Raw genomic sequence first — 22,309 nt, 5'->3', positions numbered from 1 at the left:
CTCACCGAAAACCTGTCTTTCTTTCTTCCCACTGACACGCGAATCCAACATCATCTCACCGAAAACCTGTCTTTCTTTCTTCCCACTGACACGCGAATCAAACATCATCTCACCGAAAACCTGTCTTTCTTTCTTCCCACTGACACGCGAATCAAACATCATCTCACCGAAAACCTGTCTTTCTTTCTTCCCACTGACACGCGAATCAAACATCATCTCACCGAAAACCTGTCTTTCTTTCTTCCCACTGACACGCGAATCAAACATCATCTCACCGAAAACCTGTCTTTCTTTCTTCCCACTGACACGCGAATCAAACATCATCTCACCGAAAACCTGTCTTTCTTTCTTCCCACTGACACGCGAATCAAACATCATCTCACCGAAAACCTGTCTTTCTTTCTTCCCACTGACACGCGAATCAAACATCATCTCACCGAAAACCTGTCTTTCTTTCTTCCCACTGACACGCGAATCAAACATCATCTCACCGAAAACCTGTCTTTCTTTCTTCCCACTGACACGCGAATCAAACATCATCTCACCGAAAACCTGTCTTTCTTTCTTCCCACTGACACGCGAATTAAACATCATCTCACCGAAAACCTGTCTTTCTTTCTTCCCACTGACACGCAAATTAAACATCATCTCACCGAAAACCTGTCTTTCTTTCTTCCCACTGACACGCAAATTAAACATCATCTCACCGAAAACCTGTCTTTCTTTCTTCCCACTGACACGCAAATCAAACATCATCTCACCGAAAACCTGTCTTTCTTTCTTCCCACTGACACGCAAATCAAACATCATCTCACCGAAAACCTGTCTTTCTTTCTTCCCACTGACACGCGAATCAAACATCATCTCACCGAAAACCTGTCTTTCTTTCTTCCCACTGACACGCGAATCAAACATCATCTCACCGAAAACCTGTCTTTCTTTCTTCCCACTGACACGCGAATCAAACATCATCTCACCGAAAACCTGTATTTCTTTCTTCCCACTGACACGCGAATCAAACATCATCTCACCGAAAACCTGTCTTTCTTTCTTCCCACTGACACGCGAATCAAACATCATCTCACCGAAAACCTGTCTTTCTTTCTTCCCACTGACACGCGAATCAAACATCATCTCACCGAAAACCTGTCTTTCTTTCTTCCCACTGACACGCGAATCAAACATCATCTCACCGAAAACCTGTCTTTCTTTCTTCCCACTGACACGCGAATCAAACATCATCTCACCAAAAACCTGTCTTTCTTTCTTCCCACTGACACGCGAATCAAACATCATCTCACCGAAAACCTGTCTTTCTTTCTTCCCACTGACACGCAAATTAAACATCATCTCACCGAAAACCTGTCTTTCTTTCTTCCCACTGACACGCAAATTAAACATCATCTCACCGAAAACCTGTCTTTCTTTCTTCCCACTGACACGCAAATCAAACATCATCTCACCGAAAACCTGTCTTTCTTTCTTCCCACTGACACGCAAATCAAACATCATCTCACCGAAAACCTGTCTTTCTTTCTTCCCACTGACACGCAAATCAAACATCATCTCACCGAAATCCTGTCTTTCTTTCTTCCCACTGACACGCAAATCAAACATCATCTCACCGAAAACCTGTCTTTCTTTCTTCCCACTGACACGCAAATCAAACATCATCTCACCGAAAACCTGTCTTTCTTTCTTCCCACTGACACGCAAATTAAACATCATCTCACCGAAATCCTGTCTTTCTTTCTTCCCACTGACACGCAAATTAAACATCATCTCACCGAAAACCTGTCTTTCTTTCTTCCCACTGACACCGAAAACCTGTCTTTCTTTCTTTTTTTGTATGTGCCGAGAGTGTTGCAAGCTGAAGAAAAGACTTTTTATTTTTTGCATGAACATTTAACAATATTCGGCAGTTAAAAGGAAAACTTTAATTTCAATACTAGACCGACAGAATGGATAATGTGGTTGTTGCTCTTGTTTAAGTATGAAGTAGTGTAAGAGTTCTGTATGGCCAATATGTATTCTAGATATAATTACTTGTTCTTTTCTTGATTTTCTAGTTGATCTTTATATTTCCAGTATAGGGATAATTTGGTATAGATTTTTATTTGTGTTATTATTCCATGGTTGCCGCCATTTTGCATAAAATTTTTGTTTGTTATTTAGTGATGCTAGAATGGAGAGTGAATCTGAAAATATTAGGAATTTCTTATGTTTATTTTTTCTAAGATATTGAAAGCGAAGTCGATAGTACATATTTTACCAGTAAAAATGGAACTTTCTGCTGGAAGGGCCTTTTTTAGAATTGTTCTATTCAAAACAGAAGTGGGGGAGTAGGACATGTGCAGTGAAAGAGGGAGAAAATTAGAGATGAGTTCCCTCGGTAAGGTAATGGCAAATTAAGTCAACTATACATACATAAACATACATATATAAAAATTTATGTATTTGAAAAAGTTAATCTTCAAATACAGAATTTTTTATTGTTTGAAAACAAAGAATACAATTGAATTGAATTTCATTAACCCATGAGTTTTCGATATTTATTCCTCTCTTCAGAGGAAAAATATTAGCAAATGTTTGTATTGGTTTGCACCTTATTTGCTAAAAGCAATGAACATAGAAAAATTAAAGTTTTTAAAACATTTTAGCTAATAAAGGGATTGTATATTGAGGCAGAAAAACGATATTGTACTTTAAATCCAAAATGAATGTTAAATCTTGAAATGGAATTTCCTGATAGTAAGGAGGTAAAGAGATCCATCGTGTCTTGTAGTCCTTCCAAGGTATTAGGTCGAACATCTGACGAGCTTGGTGGGTAGCGTTCTGTCCGCACCCCCCACTTTGTCTGTCTTTCTCTGCTCTCCCCCCTCATGAGGGGATCCGAGCTGATAGTTTACTACCTTCCCGCGAGGGAGGGTCGGAAACGCTTTCTCTCTTCCCTCCACTAACTTCCCACTCCCTCTCTCAGTTCTATCTCCCCTTCTTTTTGGCGCCAAAGTCTGCTCCCCACTTTGGACGCCGTCTCCACGTCACTCTTTTTGGTGATTTTTAAAAGAGAGAACCAAAACGGACCCCCCCCCCAGCCCGGGGCCACCAATATGGATACCCTCAGCCAGGGGGCCACCAATATGGATACCCCCAGTCAGGGGGCTACTGCTCCCCAAGAGGACGACTCCCCAACAGGAGGAGCAAAAACAACCACTGACGGGGCCGTACCGCCCGGATATGAATGCATTGGGGGGGAAATTCACCAACAGCTCCCCTCCCCTCGAGGGCGACTCCCTCCAAAGGGGAACAAAACCAAAATCGGTCGTAGCATCTCACTCCGACCACAAAAAGGAGGAGGTGCCAGGCCAAAAAGACAATAAAGGGGACAGCGCTCCACAGGAGGGCTGCTCCCCCAAAAGGGGAACAGATCCAGAAAATGAGGGGGGGGGGGGCATACCGCCTGGACCTCACAAACGAGGAAGGGGCAGATAGCCTCAAAATAAACAAAAAGATCATGCTCCCCAAGAGGCCAACTCCCCAAAACGGGAAGCTGCTCCTGAAAAAGACTCTAATCAAGGAGAGTTAGGCCTGACACTGAAAAGGGAGTCACCTCCCAAAAAAAGCGACAAAAAGGACAGACTAAGAAATCTGGGGAGGCAGGAAGCGTCGCTAATAAACAGGCAGGGGCGACTTCCATAAAAGACTAAAAATGGTCTAACCCCACCATAGACCCCATACCAACACCACCAAGAGGGTCTGCATGGGGGAAGACCATAGAAAAACAACTGTCCCCTCAAGAGTATAGAGACCGGTACCTGACAAAGTACAGACAATACATAGAGGGGGGGGGGGAGATATAAAACCAATACCATGTGCCTGGGAGGCGATTGAGGGCAGAGTCCTGTCCTTCGCCATTTCCGATATACCGGAAAACTGTTCCTGGGGATGAAGAAGGATGGATGGGTTATTTAATCAGCATATCAACCTTTGTGGGTCATTTAATGCTGTTTTTTTTTTTTTTTTTCTATCAACCCCTTCTGGGCCATTCAATGCTGAATCTAGTCATTTTGGGGAAAGTATTTGATGTTGTATCCAGTTATTTTATAGGAGACTTTTATTCTTGAAGCTCTTTGTATTTTCAATCGTTAGTTTGTAGCTTTTGGTTTGGTTGTTTTATAGTGGATTTTATCATTTTTGTTCTTTGTCTTGCAGGATGCTTTTGCAGAATATAAGGTTTTTGCGGGTTATATTTTTTGGAAGAGTCCTATTTCTGTAATGTAAGATAAGATTTTTCTGGTGTTGTTCTCTTTGAAAATTATTTGAAGATCTATTTCTTTATAGTGTTTTTTCCTAATTTGTGAAAGATCTGTGCATTCAGTTAGTAAATGTTTTACAGTAAGTGGTACTTGACAGGGAATGCATTGGGGTTGCGTTTCTCCTTTTAGGAGGTAGGAATGGGTAAAGTGTGTGTGACCTATTCTAAGTCTTGTTAAAACGACATTTTGTTTTCTGTTTGTTTTTTGATAATCCTGCCTCCACTCTCCAAGTGTGGGTTTTATATTGTATAAGTTGTTATTTGTATTTTTATTCCATTGACTTTGCCATTTCCCAAGTATATGGCTGTTGATCAGGGGTCTAATATCCGTGTATGGGATCCTGTACCCATCAAGGTTCAACTTCATTGCCTCCTTAGCCATAGCATCGGCTCTTTCATTGCCCCTGATTCCCATGTGGCTAGGGACCCAGATGAATATTATTTTCTTTTTGTTTAGGAGTTTGATAATTGTGGGGTTCTCTTGTTTTCTATTTTTTATAGCTGTTAAAACGGATAAGGAGTCAGAGAATATAATGAATTTTTCTGAGTTTTCTTCAGCAATGATATCCAGTGCTAAATCTATGGCTCTGGTTTCAGCACTAAATATAGAGGTTTCGTTTGGAAGTCGTTTGCTAATTTTTGTATTGTTGTAGGTAGCTGCACATCCAACTCTATCATTATCCTTCGAGCCATCTGTGTATATGTATGTATAGTCAGAGTAGCATAGCTACATATTTTCAAGTTCTTCTTGAAATATGGCAGGATTTGTTTTTGATTTTTTTATTTTCATTTAAGTTGAGCATTACGTCTGGTTGTTTCATAGTCCATGGTGGCTTTTCGGATATTACAGAATGGTGGATATTTGTTATTGGAATTTGAGATTCTTCAATATTGGTTTCCATTCGAAGTCTGAAGGTTTTTATGGCTTTTTCTTTTCTGTTAAATAAGTTTCTATATTTGGGGTCAAAGGTACATTGATAAGCGGGGTTTGTTGGGCAAGTCTTTAGTTTTAGGTAGTATTGTAAGCCAAGTTTTTCCTGTCTGAGCTTTAGGGGTGCTTCGTGGGCTTCTGCATATAGGCTTTCTTTGGGGGTTGTTCTATATGCTCCCAAGATTAGTCTTAGTCCTTCATGGTGAATGGGGTCAAGGATATTTATGTAGGAAGGCCTTGCTGACCCATAAATGAAACAGCCATAGTCCAGTTTCGAACAAATTAGAGTCCTGTATAGTTTTAGGAGCGTTTGTTGGTCTGCTCCCCAGTCTGTGTTGGTAGAAACTCTTACTAGTTGTAGTGCTTTGTGGCATTTCTGCTCTAAATATCTCAGATGGGGAATAAAATTCAGTTTTTTGTCAAAAATGATCCCTAGGTATTTATATTGATCAGTAATATCAATGTTTTTGCCATCGAGTTTGAGGGTTGGATCATTGTGCATTTTTTTAATATTACAGAAGTGCATGCACTTCGTTTTAGACTCGGAAAATTTAAGACCATTTTCTGTGGCGCACCGGTTTATTTTGTTTAGGTTCAGCTGCAACTGTCACTCTATTGTTTGGACATTTTTTGATCTATAACAGATCAAGAAGTCATCAACATATAGGGAGCAGTCAACCGATCAGGACTTAGGCATTTGGTAATATTGTTAATCTTTATATTAAATAAAGTGACTGATAGTATGTTTCCTTGTGGGACCCCTTCCTCCTGGTTTTTGAGGTCAGAAAGGGTGGATCCCACACGGACCCTAAAGTCCCTGTCAGATAAAAAATCTTTTATTAATTTGGGTAGTCTTCCCTTTAGACCTAGATTGTGCAGGTCTTTCATAATGCCATATCTCCATGTTGTCTCGTACGCTTTTTCCAAATCAAAGAAGATGGTCATTATGTGTTCTTTTTTTATGTACCCATCTTTAATGAAAGTTTCCAGGCGTACCAGGTTGTCAATGGTGCTTCTTTTATTTCTAAATCCACTTTGGAGGTCTGTTATCAGGCCATTTGCTTCGAGGTACCAGGTTAATCTTTTGTTTAGCATTCTTTCGAATGTTTTGCATACGCAACTTGTCAATGCTATGGGTCGGTAGCTTGTGGGATCAGACTTAACTTTATCAGGTTTGGGGATCACTGTTGCTTGTTTCCATATGTCAGGGAGTTTACCCCTGATCCAAATGTCATTGAAGATGTTTTGGAGGTAGATTAAGGATTTTTGAGGTAGTTGTTTCAAGAACTCGTAGTGGATCTCATCTGGCCCTGTTGCAGTGTTGTGTGAACCGTTTATGGCGTCGGTTAATTCAGATAGGGTGAAAGGTTTGTTGTAGTCTTCTACATTGTCTGAGTTGAAGTTTAGTTTGTTTCTTTCAGCATCTAGTTTGATTTTTTTGAATTGTGGTTTATAATTTTTGCTAGAGGAGTTTTTTGAGAAGGATTTTGCGAGTACATTTGCAATATCTTTTTTACTGGTTATTTTTGTATTATCTTTTGACAGGTGTTTTAGCGGTGTTGGTTGATTTTTACCAGCTATCTTTCTAACCATATTCCAAATTTGTTTTGTTTTGGTGTTAGAGTTCAGTTTGCTGATATAGACTCTCCATGACATTCTTTTGGCCTCCTTAATTGTTCTACGGGCTTTTGCTCGGTTTTGTTTGAACTGGTCTAGATTGTGGGTAGTGGGAAGACTTTTAAATTTTCGCAGTGCAGCTTTACGTAATCTTACCGCTTTTTGACAATCTTCATTAAACCAAGGTCTTTTATATTTTTTTGATTTGGAGCCTTTGGGTATACATTCCCCAGCTATTGACATCAACATATCAGTGAAGTGTTCAATAGAGTTCTCCGGTTCATCTTTGTCTATTAGTTGCATTGGGTTTTATTTTTATATTCCTCCCAGTTTGCTTTATTTAGCTTCCATCTGGGGAGGTTATCGGGATTGATTTTTCAAGTATGATGGGAAAGTTATCGCTACCACATGAGTCATCATACACTTGCCAGCTGTAGTCCATTAATGTGGCTGGGTCGCATAGCGACAAATCAATGGCTGAGTATGTACCTGAGGCAGGGTGGAGATATGTATTGGAGTTTTGGTTCATGAGGGACAGATTCTTATTGTTGATGATATTTTCTAGTTTTTTACCTTTTATGTCTGTTTTATTGCTTCCCCATATGATGTTGTGGCTGTTGAAGTCTCCTAGTAGGATGTATGGTCTAGGAAGTTGTTCTATTATTTTGTTGACTTCGGCTTCATTTATGGGGTCATGTGGTGGGATATACATGGAGCAAATGTTGATGGTTTTATGTAAAGTGGTTTTCACAGCAATTGCTTGTAATGTGGTGTCTAGAGTTATTTCACTCTGAGGGATGTCGTTTCTAACTAGAATCGATACACCTCCGGAGGCCCTCTGTCCAGTATTGTGTATAAAAGTTGTATTGAGTGTAGTTTTTTATAGTGATGTTATCGTGTGTTTTTAGGAATGTTTCAGTGAGGCAGATGATAGCAGGTCGTAGTTTAGATATTAACAGTAGCAAGTCGTTTATGTTTGCCTTAAGTCCTCGGCAGTTCCATTGAATGATAGTTTGAGTTTTTTTATTGTGGTCTGTCATTTTATTCGTCTGGGGGTGTTTTGTCTTCTACTTCCATCTCCTCCAGTGTTCTTATTTTGTTTCCTCCTCTTGAGGTTGATTGAGATCTAGATCTTGGTTTGTTTTTTCTTTAGTTTTCGTTTTATTGCGTGATGGTGTTGTTTCATTTGATTTGTTTGTAACGGTTGTTTTCATTTGATGAGTTTTTTCTTTTTCTTTGATTTAATTTGAGTTTTTTGGTTTGTTGGTTCTGTTTTTTTTTTTTTTTTTTGTACTTTCTCTTTTGTAGACTGATTATTTCCAGAGTTCAAGATTAGTGTTTGAATTTCTTTCATTAGGTCTTTCATCTCTTATCAATTGAGATAGTTCTTCAGTTTTTATTTCTGGAGGATTTTTTGTATAGCTTTGACAACTTTGATTTGTGTGTATTTTAGCATTCTTGGTTACTTCTGAGTATCTTGCATTCATAATTTTCCTGGCTTCCAGGAAGGTTATATTTTTTGTGTACTTTATTGTTGTTATTTCTTTTTCTCTTAGCCATGTTTTGCATCCTTTGAAGTCAGCTGAATGGTTTTCACTACAGTTTGAGCATTTGGGGTCTTTTTTGCAATCACTGTGTTTTGAGTTTTCACCACATCTTATACATATTGGTGATTTGGTGCATTTGAATTGGTGATGTCCAAATTGTTGACAATTGTAGCACCTTAGAAGGTTTGGGATGTATTTTTCAACGTTCACTTTTAGGTATCCGATTTTAATCTCACTTAGGGGATTTGTGGAGTCAAAGGAGAGTATATATGTATTTGTCAATATAGTTTCTCCATTTCGTTTTATTCTTATTCTTTTTACTTCTGTAACACTTTGGGATGATAGGTTAGATAAAATTTCCTCAGTCGAGCAATTTGATAGTTCACTGCATCTAATGACTCCTTTTGAGGAGTTTAGGTATGGGTGGGGATAAGTTTTAATTTTGATATTGTTAAACGTTTGCCATTTGAAAATTTCTTTAGCTTGTGTTTTTTGTTTCAATTCGATAAGTATGGTGTTATTTTGCAGTCTTTTTATCATTTTGGGTTTTATTTTTGGAGAGAAAATTTTTTCCATTGTAAAAGGTGAAATTTTATTTATTTCATTTTTTTCAAGTGTTTCCATTACTAAAAATATTGTTTTCTTTGATTGAGCAATTCTGTTCGTCCTCTGAACTTGAGATGTCGGAAACATCAGAGAAGTTTCTTTTTTGGGGAGTTTTGGGAGCAAAAAAAGCCATAATCAAAAAGGTTGGTTTTTTCATCATCTTTGCTCCCCACCCACCTTGGAGCCCTATATGGGAAGTGCCTGGGGGGGGGCCCATTCGCCCAGGCTTAACAAGGATACAAAGGTGATATACTCGATTTATGTGATATCATTCATGAGCACCTGTTTTCCTTTGATGTTACTTTGGGATACAAAGTAATTTAAAGGGTTTGCAGCCATGTCAAAGTGGTGTGTTGGGAAGTGGGGGTACTAAATCCTGACCTCCAAATCTCTCAACCACTAGGATCCCGTCCTAAGGGTATTACGGGTCGCTACCTACGGACAATAGGTAGCTCCATTGAGCGACTTCTACTCTTTGCAGGGGGGTAGTCGGCATATTCTGATGCCCTGCCGACAGGGTCCAGTGGAATCTGATCAAATTTTGAAGAATAATTTTTTAATAGAATGTATTTATTATTATTTATTTATTTTTGGTTTGTTTTTATTTAACCCATAGTTGGGACCCTAACAGGTACTACCACTTCGGGTCAGAGTGGACCTGAGAGCAATGGCAATTAAAGGGTGGCTCCACGCTCCCCAAAGCCCGCAAACTGGGGCCTCACCATAGTTTAAGTAGTAATACACATGGACGAAAAAACGCTTTGGATAATCACAGATTTCAAGGTAGTTCTACTAAAATAGCCATATTTTTTAAACCAAAGCACTTCAAGTCTTCAAATTACTACTGTTTTGTTCGGAAATGAATATACTTTCAAATGAATTAATAAATATGAATGTACATTATATATTTTAAGAGTTTTGAGCAAATAAAGTGATAAAAATGTGAACGTCATAAAATGGCGTTTTCGGTAAGGTTTTGTAATGACCCCCCCCCTGTTTTCTAAAGGTCCGTACCGTGATTGTATGAAGAATTTCGTCATGAAATTTGGGAATCAATAAGAAGAGGTGTTAATCTTAATACTGTCAAGTGTCCGAAATATTTTTGACCATTTCTTTTTTTGTCGTGTTAAAAATAAGACTTTAATATGCCGAGTATCGAACATTTTGAAAAAAAATTCTTCGGACACCCAGTAGTAAGTAAATCAATCTTTTTACTATCTTTATCAATTAAAAGTATTATTTTATGTTGAGTAGGACCGCGGTAATTGATAATTTAAAAGGACCTACCCGAAAAAAAAAATTGTTTCTATTTCTCGAATTTGGTCAAATGAAGTTAGAAGCAGCAGCAGCTCCAGCCTGTAGAATCAGCCATAGCACAGTGTATAAACAAACACGCGTTCTTTAATTTTTATTCAAGAACGAATTAAGAAAAACATGAAAATATGAATATAAATGTTCTTATGTTTAATTAGAGCTATTTTGTTATCAGAATAACATTAGTTTAGAACTATTCGGTTTTCAGAATGTATAATAACAACAATCCCAACCAATTCGGCATTATGAATATTTTTCGTCAAATTTAAAAACATGGTTAAAAAAAACAAAATAAACTTTTGTAGATATATAGCTTGCACGCACTTTTATTCTTTAAATTAGTTTTGAACAGCGAATTAAAACAATGTTTTACTGCGAACAGCCACAAATTTTTTTTCAAAATCAAAATAAGTATCAAAATCTCGTTTATACATAGATTCGAAAAAGTTGTCAAAAAACAAATATATAACAAATAAATGTTATCAAAGGCAAGATAGCAGCAGCAACAAAAACAGTCGCAGCAGCAACTAGAGGAGCAGACACAACCAACAGTCCCCACACCAATCGAGACGGGGATCGAGCAGAGAAAAGACTGCTCCTCTGAGGATGAATCCGCAAGTGAGAGGGAGAAGAACTCAACCTCACCTCTCCCCGGTTCTATCGAAAAAATAAAAAAGAAAAACAAAAGAAGAAAAGGTGGCTCCCACTCCCTGTGAACATACACCACCCCTAACAACAAAATCCACTCCACCCCCAATCCAGATACTGCAACAACACCAGATACCACACCAACAACAAACATGGCACCAACACCAGACAAACACCGCATCAACACCAGACATTGCACCAGGTCCAGACACTGCACCAGGTCCAGACACTGCACCAGCACCAACACCTGTCCCCACACCAATACAAACTGAGCCACCACCCCAAAAAGAAAAGGAAAAGAATGAACTGAGAGAGGGGAGAGACTCCTCTGCCTCTCGCAGACCAACCAAATTAAAAGCCCTTGCCCCCGAGGAACTATGTTATGTAGACCCTCTATCGGTGGCAACAGACCATCGGCAGAGGAAAAACTTAAAACCTCTGCTCGATTACAAACAGATAGAGGGGAACAATGTAAATATCCTCTCAAATTTCCCGGACGCCCCGCTTCTAATAACTTTTGTCAGAACTCCAGAGGCCTGCAAGACCAACTTGTGGACAAGGTTGCAGGCTGCTGAAGGGGGCGTTTCTGGGAATCGAACTGGTGAAGAAAAATGACCCTTCTCTTGACGAACTGTCAAAACAATGCAAGGGAAGGGTCACAGTGTTGGTCCATCTGTCACTCTACAGGAAATTAATTTATCCTTTGGATGTCGGCGGCATTGCGAGAGAAGGTCAAGATATGAAAAACCTAACCACCTTGAGCATGGCACATAACGTCGGCGTCCTCTCTCCGGCTGACTTCAGAGCTGAGTGTGACACACCCTAAGGTAGGTACCATGGCTTTAAATTTGGCTAGTTTGAATGCGAGGGGCTTGAGATCATCGGGCCGGGCGGCTCGCCTCCGGCACGACTTCTTGTCCCTGGGAGTGGATGTGGCTGCGATTCAGGAGACGCATTTCGTTTCCTCTGTGGACTCTCAGGTACTGGTCCGAGATTTTGAGGTTTTCTTAGCATATGGCAGCCCACGGGGGAAGGAAGTTTCCGTGCTACTTAAATGTACCCTGTCGGTGACGGTCGACGTTCATAGGGATGCGATGGGCAGGCTGGTTGTGGCCGATGTTGCCATAAACGATTCTGTGTTTCGGATGATCACGGTTCATGCACCCAGCACCGCTCGTGAGAGGGTCTAATTCTTCAGTCAGCTTGACGCGTTTGTAGATTGTCGGAAGCAGGTAGTGCTAATGGGAGATTGGAATGCCATCTTAAACCCCGAGACAGATAAGGTAGGAGGCGATACTAGAGGATCGGAGAGGTGCAAGTCCAGCCTGGCTGATCTGATGGCTAGATGCGGTCTGGTCGACAGGTTTCTGGTTGAGCATCCGGGGCGGGAGATGTGAATGTGGACCAATAGCGTTTTCTCCTATCCAAACACTTACTTGGACAGGATATTAGTTAGGAGAGGCGAAGTAGACTTCTTATCTTGTCCCACGTTCACTTGGCTAGGCCAGATGGACCATAAACTAATTATGGCCCGGCTGAAGCTAGGAAATTGACCTAAGTTAGTGGCTCACTGGAAGTTAAACACCTCCTTCCTGGAGATACAAGACTTCCAAGAGAAGCTAATAGAATTAATTCAAAAAGCACTAGTGGGGGCGGTTACTGGGAGTAAGTGGTGGGTAGGTTTAAAGGCCAAAATTAGAACTTTCTCCATCAAGTATGCCCAGCGGCTCGCACTAGATAAGGCCAAGACGAAGAAAAAGCTAGAGCAGAAACTAGCCCAGGCTACGGGGGAGGGTGATAGGGTTAGTCAGGAACTAGCTGGACCTTCTGCATGAAAATAGCAAGCATTATGAAGGTCAAGTAGGCAATGAAGCAGTCAACTCCACTGACGCGTGTCGTGAAATTTCTAGGCGTGGCTCAGACAAGTACATTGCAAAGGTAAGACATCCGGATGGATGCACCCTGGAATCGAGTCGAGAGATCTGCGAGGGGTTTCGAGAACATTTCGAGGAGCGTTTTACACAGCAGCCCGATCTTCCAGTCCTTGAATTTAGCGACTATTTGGCTGACTCTCCACGCCTCGAGGCGGCTAGTTGCGAGGGCGGGGTGACGGAGCGAGAGGTTTTTACTGCACTGAAGCAGCTCAGCTGTGACAGATCGCCGGAACTTGATGGTCTGCCATACAAACTGTATTTGAGGCTGTCGCCCATATTTCTGCCTCTTGTATTCAACCATTGGTTTGCTCAGGGATCCATCCCAGGGCAAGTCACCAAGGGAGTGATCACATTGCTGAGGAAAGGTGACGAGCATGGTGGGGAAGAGTTAGACGATTACAGGCCCATAATTCCGCTAAACACAGAGTTAAAGATTTTGGCCAAGGTCCTGTCGAATCGGCTGCATGTTGTTATCAGCGAGTTGGTTGAACAAACAACTACGCTATGAAGGGGAGATCGATTTAAAACAACTTGCACCTGATCCGCATGATCCTAGAGGGAGGGATAGATGACACGGAAGCCGTGCTGATCAACTTAGATCAGTCCAAAGCTTTCGATAGGGTCGACCATCGTTTATTGCCATCTGTCTTAGAGGCCGCCGGTTTTAAACCGAACTTCTGCAAGTGGATTTCCGTGATGTATAAACACTCCACAGCCGTCGTGCAAGTCAACGGAAAGCGGTCGAAACCCTTTGTTATCTCTCGGTCGGTTCGTCAGGATTGTCCACTGTCGCCCTTGCTCTATGTCCTGGCTTTGGAGCCCCTGCTCTGCAAGCTGAGACATGGGGAGGCAAATTTGGCCCTGCACGGAATTGCAATACCCGGTGGCTCAGCCGCCAAGGTATTCGCATTCACCGATGATATCACGGTCTTTGTGTCGAGCTTCAGAGACATTGAGATCGTGTCGGAGGCACTCGCTCAGTACGAAAGAATTACAGGGACCAAGATAAACCGCAGCAAGTCGGTAGGACTGCGGTTGGGCGCCTGGAGTGGCAACGCCAACCTCCCAGCGCCCTTCAGCTGGACGGATGGCCGGTTCGGATCCTCGGCGTGTGGTTTGGACTGGGTCTCCAGCTTGACAAAAATTGGTTGGAGGTACGGTCAAAGGTGGAGGCTGCAGTCAATTCGTGGCTTCCTAGGAAACTTTCCTTAAAGGGTAGAGCTGAGGCGTGTGCCACTTACATCTTTCCTCTCATATTTTACCGACTGGCCGCACTTCCCCTGCCAGCACAACACCTAACAGCTCTTGTCAAACTCTTGTCCTCGCTTCTTTGGGAGAGAGGAAGACACTAGGTGAGCAGACAGGTCTGTATTCAACGTCCGTGTGAGGGAAGCTTGGAAATGCCGGACTTGAAGTGTCATCGAGACGCCGAGAGGCTGGCCTTCCTGAGCCACTATATGTAAGATGATCAACTGTGGCACCCCGTGGTTACTGCCGCCTTCCCCGACCTCATTCTCGACCCTTCGATCGAGAGCAGTCGCAGGCAGCGGGGACAATCTGCCTACATGAAAGAGTGCCAAGCCGCGCTAAAATGACTACCAAGGTCCAGCGACCTTGTGACTGCTACCCGTAGGGAACTCCACAGGGATCTAACGAAGGGGGCCGCCGCCGACTCGCTATGCACGCTTTTAGTTTGGCGGCAGAGTGAGATCCGCTCCGCGTGGAGCTTGGCGCCAGGTTCGAGTCATCTGAACAATTCGGAGTTCTCTCTGACTTGGCGATTGGCCCGAAATGCACTTCCACTCAACAACATACACAACATAGACGGGGTAGAATTATTCACTATTTTTCACAAAATTTCTGACAAACCTACCAATCTACCCATGTTAAGAACGGCTTTCGGAATAGAGTTGGACATAATGTAAAAATGTACCGAATTTAAAATGGAACGAAATTCAAATTTCCGTTCCATTTTTACAACTGTAAAGCAGAGCATTCTATTTCACCCTAAATAATTTAGGTGACTGAAATAGGAATCTAATTGAATCTTTAATTTCCTGAGTAGTATGCGAGAATTCATTTTTCTTAGAGTTATATCGAATTCATTAATACGGACTTTAGGGGCTTTTTTCGTAATGTTACTGTAAAAATTATTTTTTATTGTTACAAATTACGATGCTTTATTTATATAAAAAAAGCAAAAATAAATTCTTACGTTTTTTATTTACTACTGAAAACCATAACTTTAGTAAAGGTATTTTTTGTTTAAACAAAAAAAACATTTTCACTAAGAGTTAAGTAAAAATAATTGGTTCATTATCTCCTGCGACCATTATTTGAAAAATACTGCAATTTTCATTAGAATTTGTTAATTTCCTGATTTTTGGTGAATTTTTAAGTAAAGGGAGGAGTCAAAATGTTTATACACTTTGAGCATCGGCATTCATTTTGTGTGCACCTACCATTTTTCGATGAATATTTGATAGCAAAGCAACCACGTGTGGTTAATTTAAATTAAATTTCAATCACATGGTTACATTATCAATAATCATGTGATTAAACCCATTGAAAATTTACCGATATTGTAAACACATTCTGTTTACATTAAGCCTGTAGTGTTTTTTTTAGTGATGCAATGTTGGCAACTGAGATTTAAAAAAAACCCGCGAGATCAGGAGAAAGAAATCTCCAGAAAATCGCTTGATTTTTATCTTTTATCGTCTGAAATTTTCAAAAATCGCTAATCCCACCTCAACTCCATATTTTAACTTCCTACCATAAAACAATTATAAATATAGTATATTCAATATATAAAATGTTCTGTGTTTTCTAACTATATGTTTTGGGAATTATATTGAAGCGGTTAGCTCCCCAGAAGGCTTACATATTTTATCAGCTAGTTTTGCCTGTTTTTTTCAGCAAACTTTTTATAATAAAAGTTAAATTGAAATATACTGCAAATTAAACATCACAATAATGGTGCAACATTGAAATTAGAAAAATAAAAAACAAAAAAACTTTGTTTTAGCATATTAAAAGTATTTAGGTTGGTAGATAATTAAATTCTACTGTATTGGTATAAGTTTTTTTTTTTTTTTTTTTTTTTTTTTGCTTTTCTTGCTTTTTACAATTTTCGACTAAATACTTCTAAATAAAGCAGGGTTGCTTAGATTGTATTTTAAACTAAACTTCGGAGTTTGGAATACCCCCCCCCCCACCTAAAATGTACTTGGAAAAATCGATTTTATAGCGAGATTTAAGAATGGTTAGCCGAAAAAAGGTGAAAAACAAAACAAATAATAAATAATTGTTACCAAAGACAATAAATGCTACTTTGTTTTACTTACTTGAATGAGTTTATTTTATGTTTTAAAGTATTTTCAAGCGCTTTTCTTTATTTTTTAATCTAAAATTGAGGATGTGTGGGTGCCAAATATCTCCAGATTTTCTAGAATTCCCCGCTAGATTGCAAACGAAATCTCCAGATCTAGCAGGAAAACCGCTAAATTGTAACACTGGTCACGTGACAGGAAGCGGTAATAAATAATTGTCCCTAAATAAAATAAATGGCATATCGATACAAAGAAAAACACCTATTTATCATAGAAAAATTAAGTATAATGTTATAATTAAAAAGAAATATATAAAAACACACATGGATATAGTAAACATATTATACCAAAACGTGGAAGCCATCCGTCCAGTGGTTTTTTAGACTTTTAATTGCAAACGAACCAAGAGTTACATTTATATATATATATATATATATATATATATATATATATACAGGGTGTCCGTAAAGTTACTATACAGTCTTATTGTTTTATTGTATTATATTTGTATTAATAGTTAATATTTATTGATCGTGACTTGTGCACCAAAGTTTGTCAGAGTGTGGTGTCATGTTGTCGAGAATGTATTGGAGCTGAAGGCCTCCAATTTGAATATTTGTCATAGAAATTGTTTGCCTTGATTGTTACAGTCTTTTCGGATGTAACACATGTATTTTCTGAGATTTTTATAAACATAAAGGTGTTATATCTTTTTATTTCTTTTGTTACAAATAAATATCTTAATACAATATCTTACTGTACTGTTAATATATTACAGGGTGTCTGTATAGTAACTTGTAAGACTGTATAGTAACTTTACGGACACCCTGTATATAAAAAAGTGAACATGTGTACATTTTCCTACGCAATAACTGTCAATTTTCAGTCTACAGACTCAAAATTTAATATAGAAGGTACTGAGATTTGGGAAAATCTTTGTAATCCATTTTCACCCAGAAATTTGGCTGTTAAGAGGTCAAAGTTCAACAATTTGACCTTTGAGAACTCTACCAAACTCCTCCACCAATTTTTGGTATAAACACTTGAAATTTTAGATATAGGTTCCTTAGACATGGATCTAACTTAATAACTTGATTTGAGCCCAAAACAATAAATGTTAAGGGGTCAGAATAGGGGTCAAAGTTAAAAAAAATCTGACCTCTGTGGTCTACCAAATTACTCAGACAATTTCTGGTCTAAACATTTGAAATTTTACATAAAGGGTATTCAAGAGATATGGCAAGCTTTTTAGCCAGTTTGGGTCAAAAATTTTTAGTTACCAATATATAAATGTATGTATATTTGCATGTCTGCCTAAAACTTTCGACAGTGGTGACGGATTTTACCAAGATCAGTATCGTTTTGAAGTTCGACCTTTCAGACGAAAAATATTGAAAAATTGGCTAAAAATATTAATATCAACTGGACACTTTTCTACAGGGGGTGGGGGGTCGCTTTTTTCTCCAATATTTTTTAAAGTCATCCTCTCCTTTCGATTGTCTAGCCTTAATTAAAACCTATGTCACTTCCGGTTTGGCGGCGGTCGTAACAGCAAAGACGTCAGGTTTTTTCCCCTCGTTGTTTTCCTCCTTCGCGGTACGGGTTCGAGCCTGCCTTCCTACTACCACTTTTTTTTCCCTGAACACACATAAACACCCAGACAACGCCGGGCTGAAATGCTAGTGTATATATATATATATATATATATATATATATATATATATATAAAAAAAATGAAAATGTCTGTGTGTGTGAGTATACATATTTCCCTACTAAATAACTCAATTTTCGGTTTAAAGATTCAAGATTTGACATAAGGAGTATTGAGATTTGGGAAAATCTTTTTAATCAGTTTTCAGCCAGAAATTTGGCTGTTCAACAATTTGATCTTTGAAAACTCTACCAAACTCCTGTCAATTTTTGGTCTAAACACTTGAAATTTTAAATGTAGGTTACTTGGACATGGATCAAATATTTTAATTTGATTTAAACCCAAAAAAAATAAATATTAAGGGGGTCAAAATTGAGGTCAAAGTTAAAAAAAAATTTGACCTCTGGTCTATCAAATCAATGAGCCAATTTCTAGTATAAACATTTGAAATTTTACATAAAGGGTATTGGGGTATTGAGAGATAGGGAAAGCTTTTTAATCGGTTTGGGTCGAAAATTTGAGCTGCCAAGGGGTAAAAGCTCAAAAGATTTGACCTTTGCAATGTCTAGCAAACTACTCAACTAATTTTGGGTCTAAACATTTGAAATTTATACATAAGACATACAACAAGCATTTTAATCAGTTTTGGGGTGAAAATTTGGCTGCCAAAAGGTCAAAGAGTTGACCTTTGCAGATTCTACCAAATTTCTTCACCAATTTTGGGTCTAAAGACTTGAAATTTTAGATGTAGGTAACTTGAACATGGGTAAAACTTTGTATTTTGATTTGAGACCAAAATAATAAATGTTAAGGGGTCAAAATTGGGGTCAAAGTTAAATAAATTGACCTCTGCGGTCTCTATGAAACTAGCGAGAGGTACGAGTACATACATACATTTTCGCTTTTTTTTGGTCTAAACATTTGAAATCTTACATAAAGTGTATTTACACGTAGGGCAAGTTATGAACAGTACATAGGGCCCGAGCACAGCCGGGCTGAACTGCTAATACACACACTATATATAAACAACCCCTCCTCTTTTAGATAGAGCACTTTCGTGGATGGTTTCGCCTGCTGCCTAATTAGCAAAGTCAAATTAAAAGGTTGGGGTGGGGAGTCATATGGGATGACACTTTGAAGGCATGATACTGACAATTTTGTTTCTTGTCTTACCTAAATAGAGAGCCATACAAAGGAAGACGACGAGACCAAAGATGTAGTTGAATTGGGTGACGAAGAAGACAATGGCCACCGTGATGTCGATGATTGTTGGTAAAATTTGGAACAGCAAGTAACTTAGCAACTGATTGATGCTGTTCTTTCCACGGTCGACCACTCTGAGAACTTCTCCAGTCTTTTTATTCAGATGCCACATTAAAGAGAGACTGGAAAATAATAAAAAAAAAATTTTTTTAATTATTTTCTTACTAGACCAGACATTCCATCAAACATGGAGAGAAATGTTACAGTATTTAAACAAATAAATTAAGCTTAACCGAGTTCCAATCTGTTTTCTCCTTGTAAGACATTCACAGCAAGAACTTGTCTTTCTACTACAATGTAAAAAATTCAACATTAGATTTTGAAAGCTCCTTAGATATGGTCTGTAGATATTTGGAACCCATTCTGCCAAAATGTTAATTGTATCTCCAAGTCTTCGATAAAAAAAAAAGTTGTTCATGAATTCTATGCAGAATCTAATTCCCAATTGATTCTTATTTTGATGTTGCCCCCTCCCTCCTATCGTTCTGATGATAAGATTAAACAATATCATTTCTGAAATGATCATACACTATTTCTCTTTTTCGTCATGATTTCTATGAACGTGTAAATGAACTTATATTAATTCATTAGCTTCATTTACCTACATAAAACATTTACACATCCATTCGATGTAGAATTTAATTTCTCTGAATGTTGCATATTTTTTTTTTTTTTTATTATTTCACCCTAAAGCAAGGCACAGTGACACTTTGTCATTTTTGGGACCAAATTTCCATGTAGGAAGTTGGGCAGTGAGAGGAGTGAAGAAATCAGGGACCCGAGATGGAATTCCAAAATCTAGCAGTTTAAGAGAAGCTATTTACAGCCTCTAGGGATGCAGATGTGGGATTTTGCTGTTTTACGAGTTTGTCAGGAGTATCTACGTCGATGGGGGTGCAAGTGCTTTGAGTTTGTCAGAGCACATTACATTAAAATACTTGTAAAAGAAATTTCGGTGATGGGACAGAGGTTGGAGTTTGGCTGAATGTGAGCCCTATTAGGCTGGCGACTCCTTTTTGAATCCTGCCTAGGAGTGAGATACTAGAGGCAGATGCACCAATCCAGATGTAGCAATAATACTCAATGCATGGGCTTTGTAGACATGCAGAATACTCTCAGGTGTGAGTAGTTTTCTAGCATGGTAGAGAGAACCCAACTTCTTTGCAACAGCCTAGGCAATTACCCCAATGTAGTTGTTCCAATTCATGTTGCCCAAGAATGTTAAGCCTAGGAGTTTGAACAAAGTACTTTTAGGTAGTGTATCATTAGCCATAAAAATTGAGGCTTTTTGTAGTTATTAAAGGAAAGAAGCTTTTGAATGTTATCATCCATTCCCAGCTCCATTCCACTAGAAACTGGAGGTCTTCCTCTAAGTTTTTAACCATTTTCTTAGATACATGTTCATTTGTTTTCCACTTGAGTTAGCAATGCACATGAAAAAATTGAAATAGCTTAAAATATTTCAATATTGGTATACATAGAAAGAGCTTGATGAGTTAAGAAAGAATCTTTTTAAATTTTAAAAATCTGATTAAAATTAAGGAAGTTATGGCTATTTTTATGCCTCACACATTTGGATATTTTTCCCTCTTTAAGCGTTTCGTCACATTTTTTACACTACTTTTTCAGTAAAAATGTCATTTCTTTGTTAAAACACAAGATTAAGTAATGAAATTTACCATATAAGTGTATTTTTGTACAAGTAATCAGAATATGCAACTGAAAATATCCCAAAGCTCATGGTTTCCAAATAATCTGCAGTAAATGTGCATAAATATGCTGCAATTCCTTAAAAATGCCATGTATCCATAAACAGAAAAGAAGTTGGAGAACTCAAAGTCGAATTGTAATGTGCTTTATGTACAAAAAACTTGAATCTAAACATAGGACCATTTAAAAATGAATATATTGCAATATTTCTTTGGTATTATTGTAGATTAACACCTTCTGTTTAACCCCACCCAACCCCTTCTGACCACCCCTCCAAAATGTGATTCTACCTTTTTAAGCAATTATGTATGAAATGCCATGAAAAACTTTAATGAAAGATAAACAAATTATTTTAGAATTTAATGTAAAATAATTCCCCATTACAGGTCATTCTAGCGTTTTAGGGCAGTTAACTGTTTTTTTTTTTTTATGGGAGATAAATCCTGTATGCTTTTTGTTTTATTTTTTTTTTAAGACGATTATGTGTGGTTTTAAGAGGGTTTCTATGCAATGAGAATACGGGGAGGGTTGCCATTCGAACTTTGAATTAATTGTAGGGCTTAGGAAAATTGTGTGAACATACTGAAGACTTGACAGAAACAAAAAAAAACAATATTAGATGGGGGTGGGGCGGTTAGTTTCAAAAAAATTTAATGTAAAATAATTCACCATTTCGAGGCCATTCTAGCATTTTAGGACAGTTAACCAATTTTTTATGTGCATTTTTCTTTAAGGAAGGATCTATTTTTTGTTTGTTTGTTTTAGACGCTTGTATGTGGCTTACAAAGGTATTTTGTTGGGGGGCTTGCCATTCGAACTTAGTGTTATTGTTAGGGTTAAAGAGTGTTTTAGAAAGTTATATATATATATGTGTGTGCATTAGACAGGTAAATAAGTCAGCAAATGTTATATTTAGTTTGGATTTAATAAGAAACTGCGTTACAAAATTTTGAAGAAAATTCCATAAATTTGTGGATTTCTATTTTCGAGGTTAAAAGTGTTTATTTCATAGGTCGTTTATACTACGCTGGAGCAGGTCGTAAAAATACCTTTCGCTTAATAAGTAGAAAAAAATAACGTGGTTTGTATTACTGTACACAGATTCGAAAAAGTTATCAAAAAGCAAATACATAACAAATAAATACTATTAAAGGCAAGATAAGTTACTTTTCTACCTAACTGGATATGTTTTTAGTGTTTTTATCTAATGTAACATGCTAATTCAGCTTGAAAAATATAGTGCTTACCGATGTATTGGAAAGTTAAAAATGGCAGCCGACTATCTCTTTCACATGGTAAGTTTGGGAAAATGAATTAAAAATAAAAAACTAGACAAAATACTGTTAAAAACCCGCTGAATATATATCCGCCTATGTCACGGTAATATATATTGAGCGAGTTTCTAACAGTATTTTGTCTGTTTTTTTTTTATTTATAACTC

At 38.3% G+C, this 22,309-nt stretch overlaps 1 protein-coding gene across 1 annotated transcript in view; it reads right to left on the bottom strand.

Annotated features, from left to right (window-relative positions):
- LOC145263665 (ATP-binding cassette sub-family B member 6-like) overlaps positions 1-22,309 on the bottom strand; it is a 240,895-nt gene that overhangs the window by 118,789 nt on the left and 99,797 nt on the right. The window contains exon 8 of the mRNA XM_080120537.1: positions 19,069-19,280. Coding sequence (XP_079976663.1) covers positions 19,069-19,280 — 212 coding nt within the window. The remainder of the gene's footprint in view (positions 1-19,068; positions 19,281-22,309) is intronic.

The sequence above is a fragment of the Euprymna scolopes genome, chromosome 39, assembly GCF_053919585.1.
Source record: "Euprymna scolopes isolate OS-2025 chromosome 39, ASM5391958v1, whole genome shotgun sequence".
NCBI classification, from domain to species: domain Eukaryota; kingdom Metazoa; phylum Mollusca; class Cephalopoda; order Sepiida; family Sepiolidae; genus Euprymna; species Euprymna scolopes.
The sequence above is the reverse complement of the archived record's forward strand: the minus strand, read 5'-3'. Positions and strand labels throughout refer to the sequence as shown.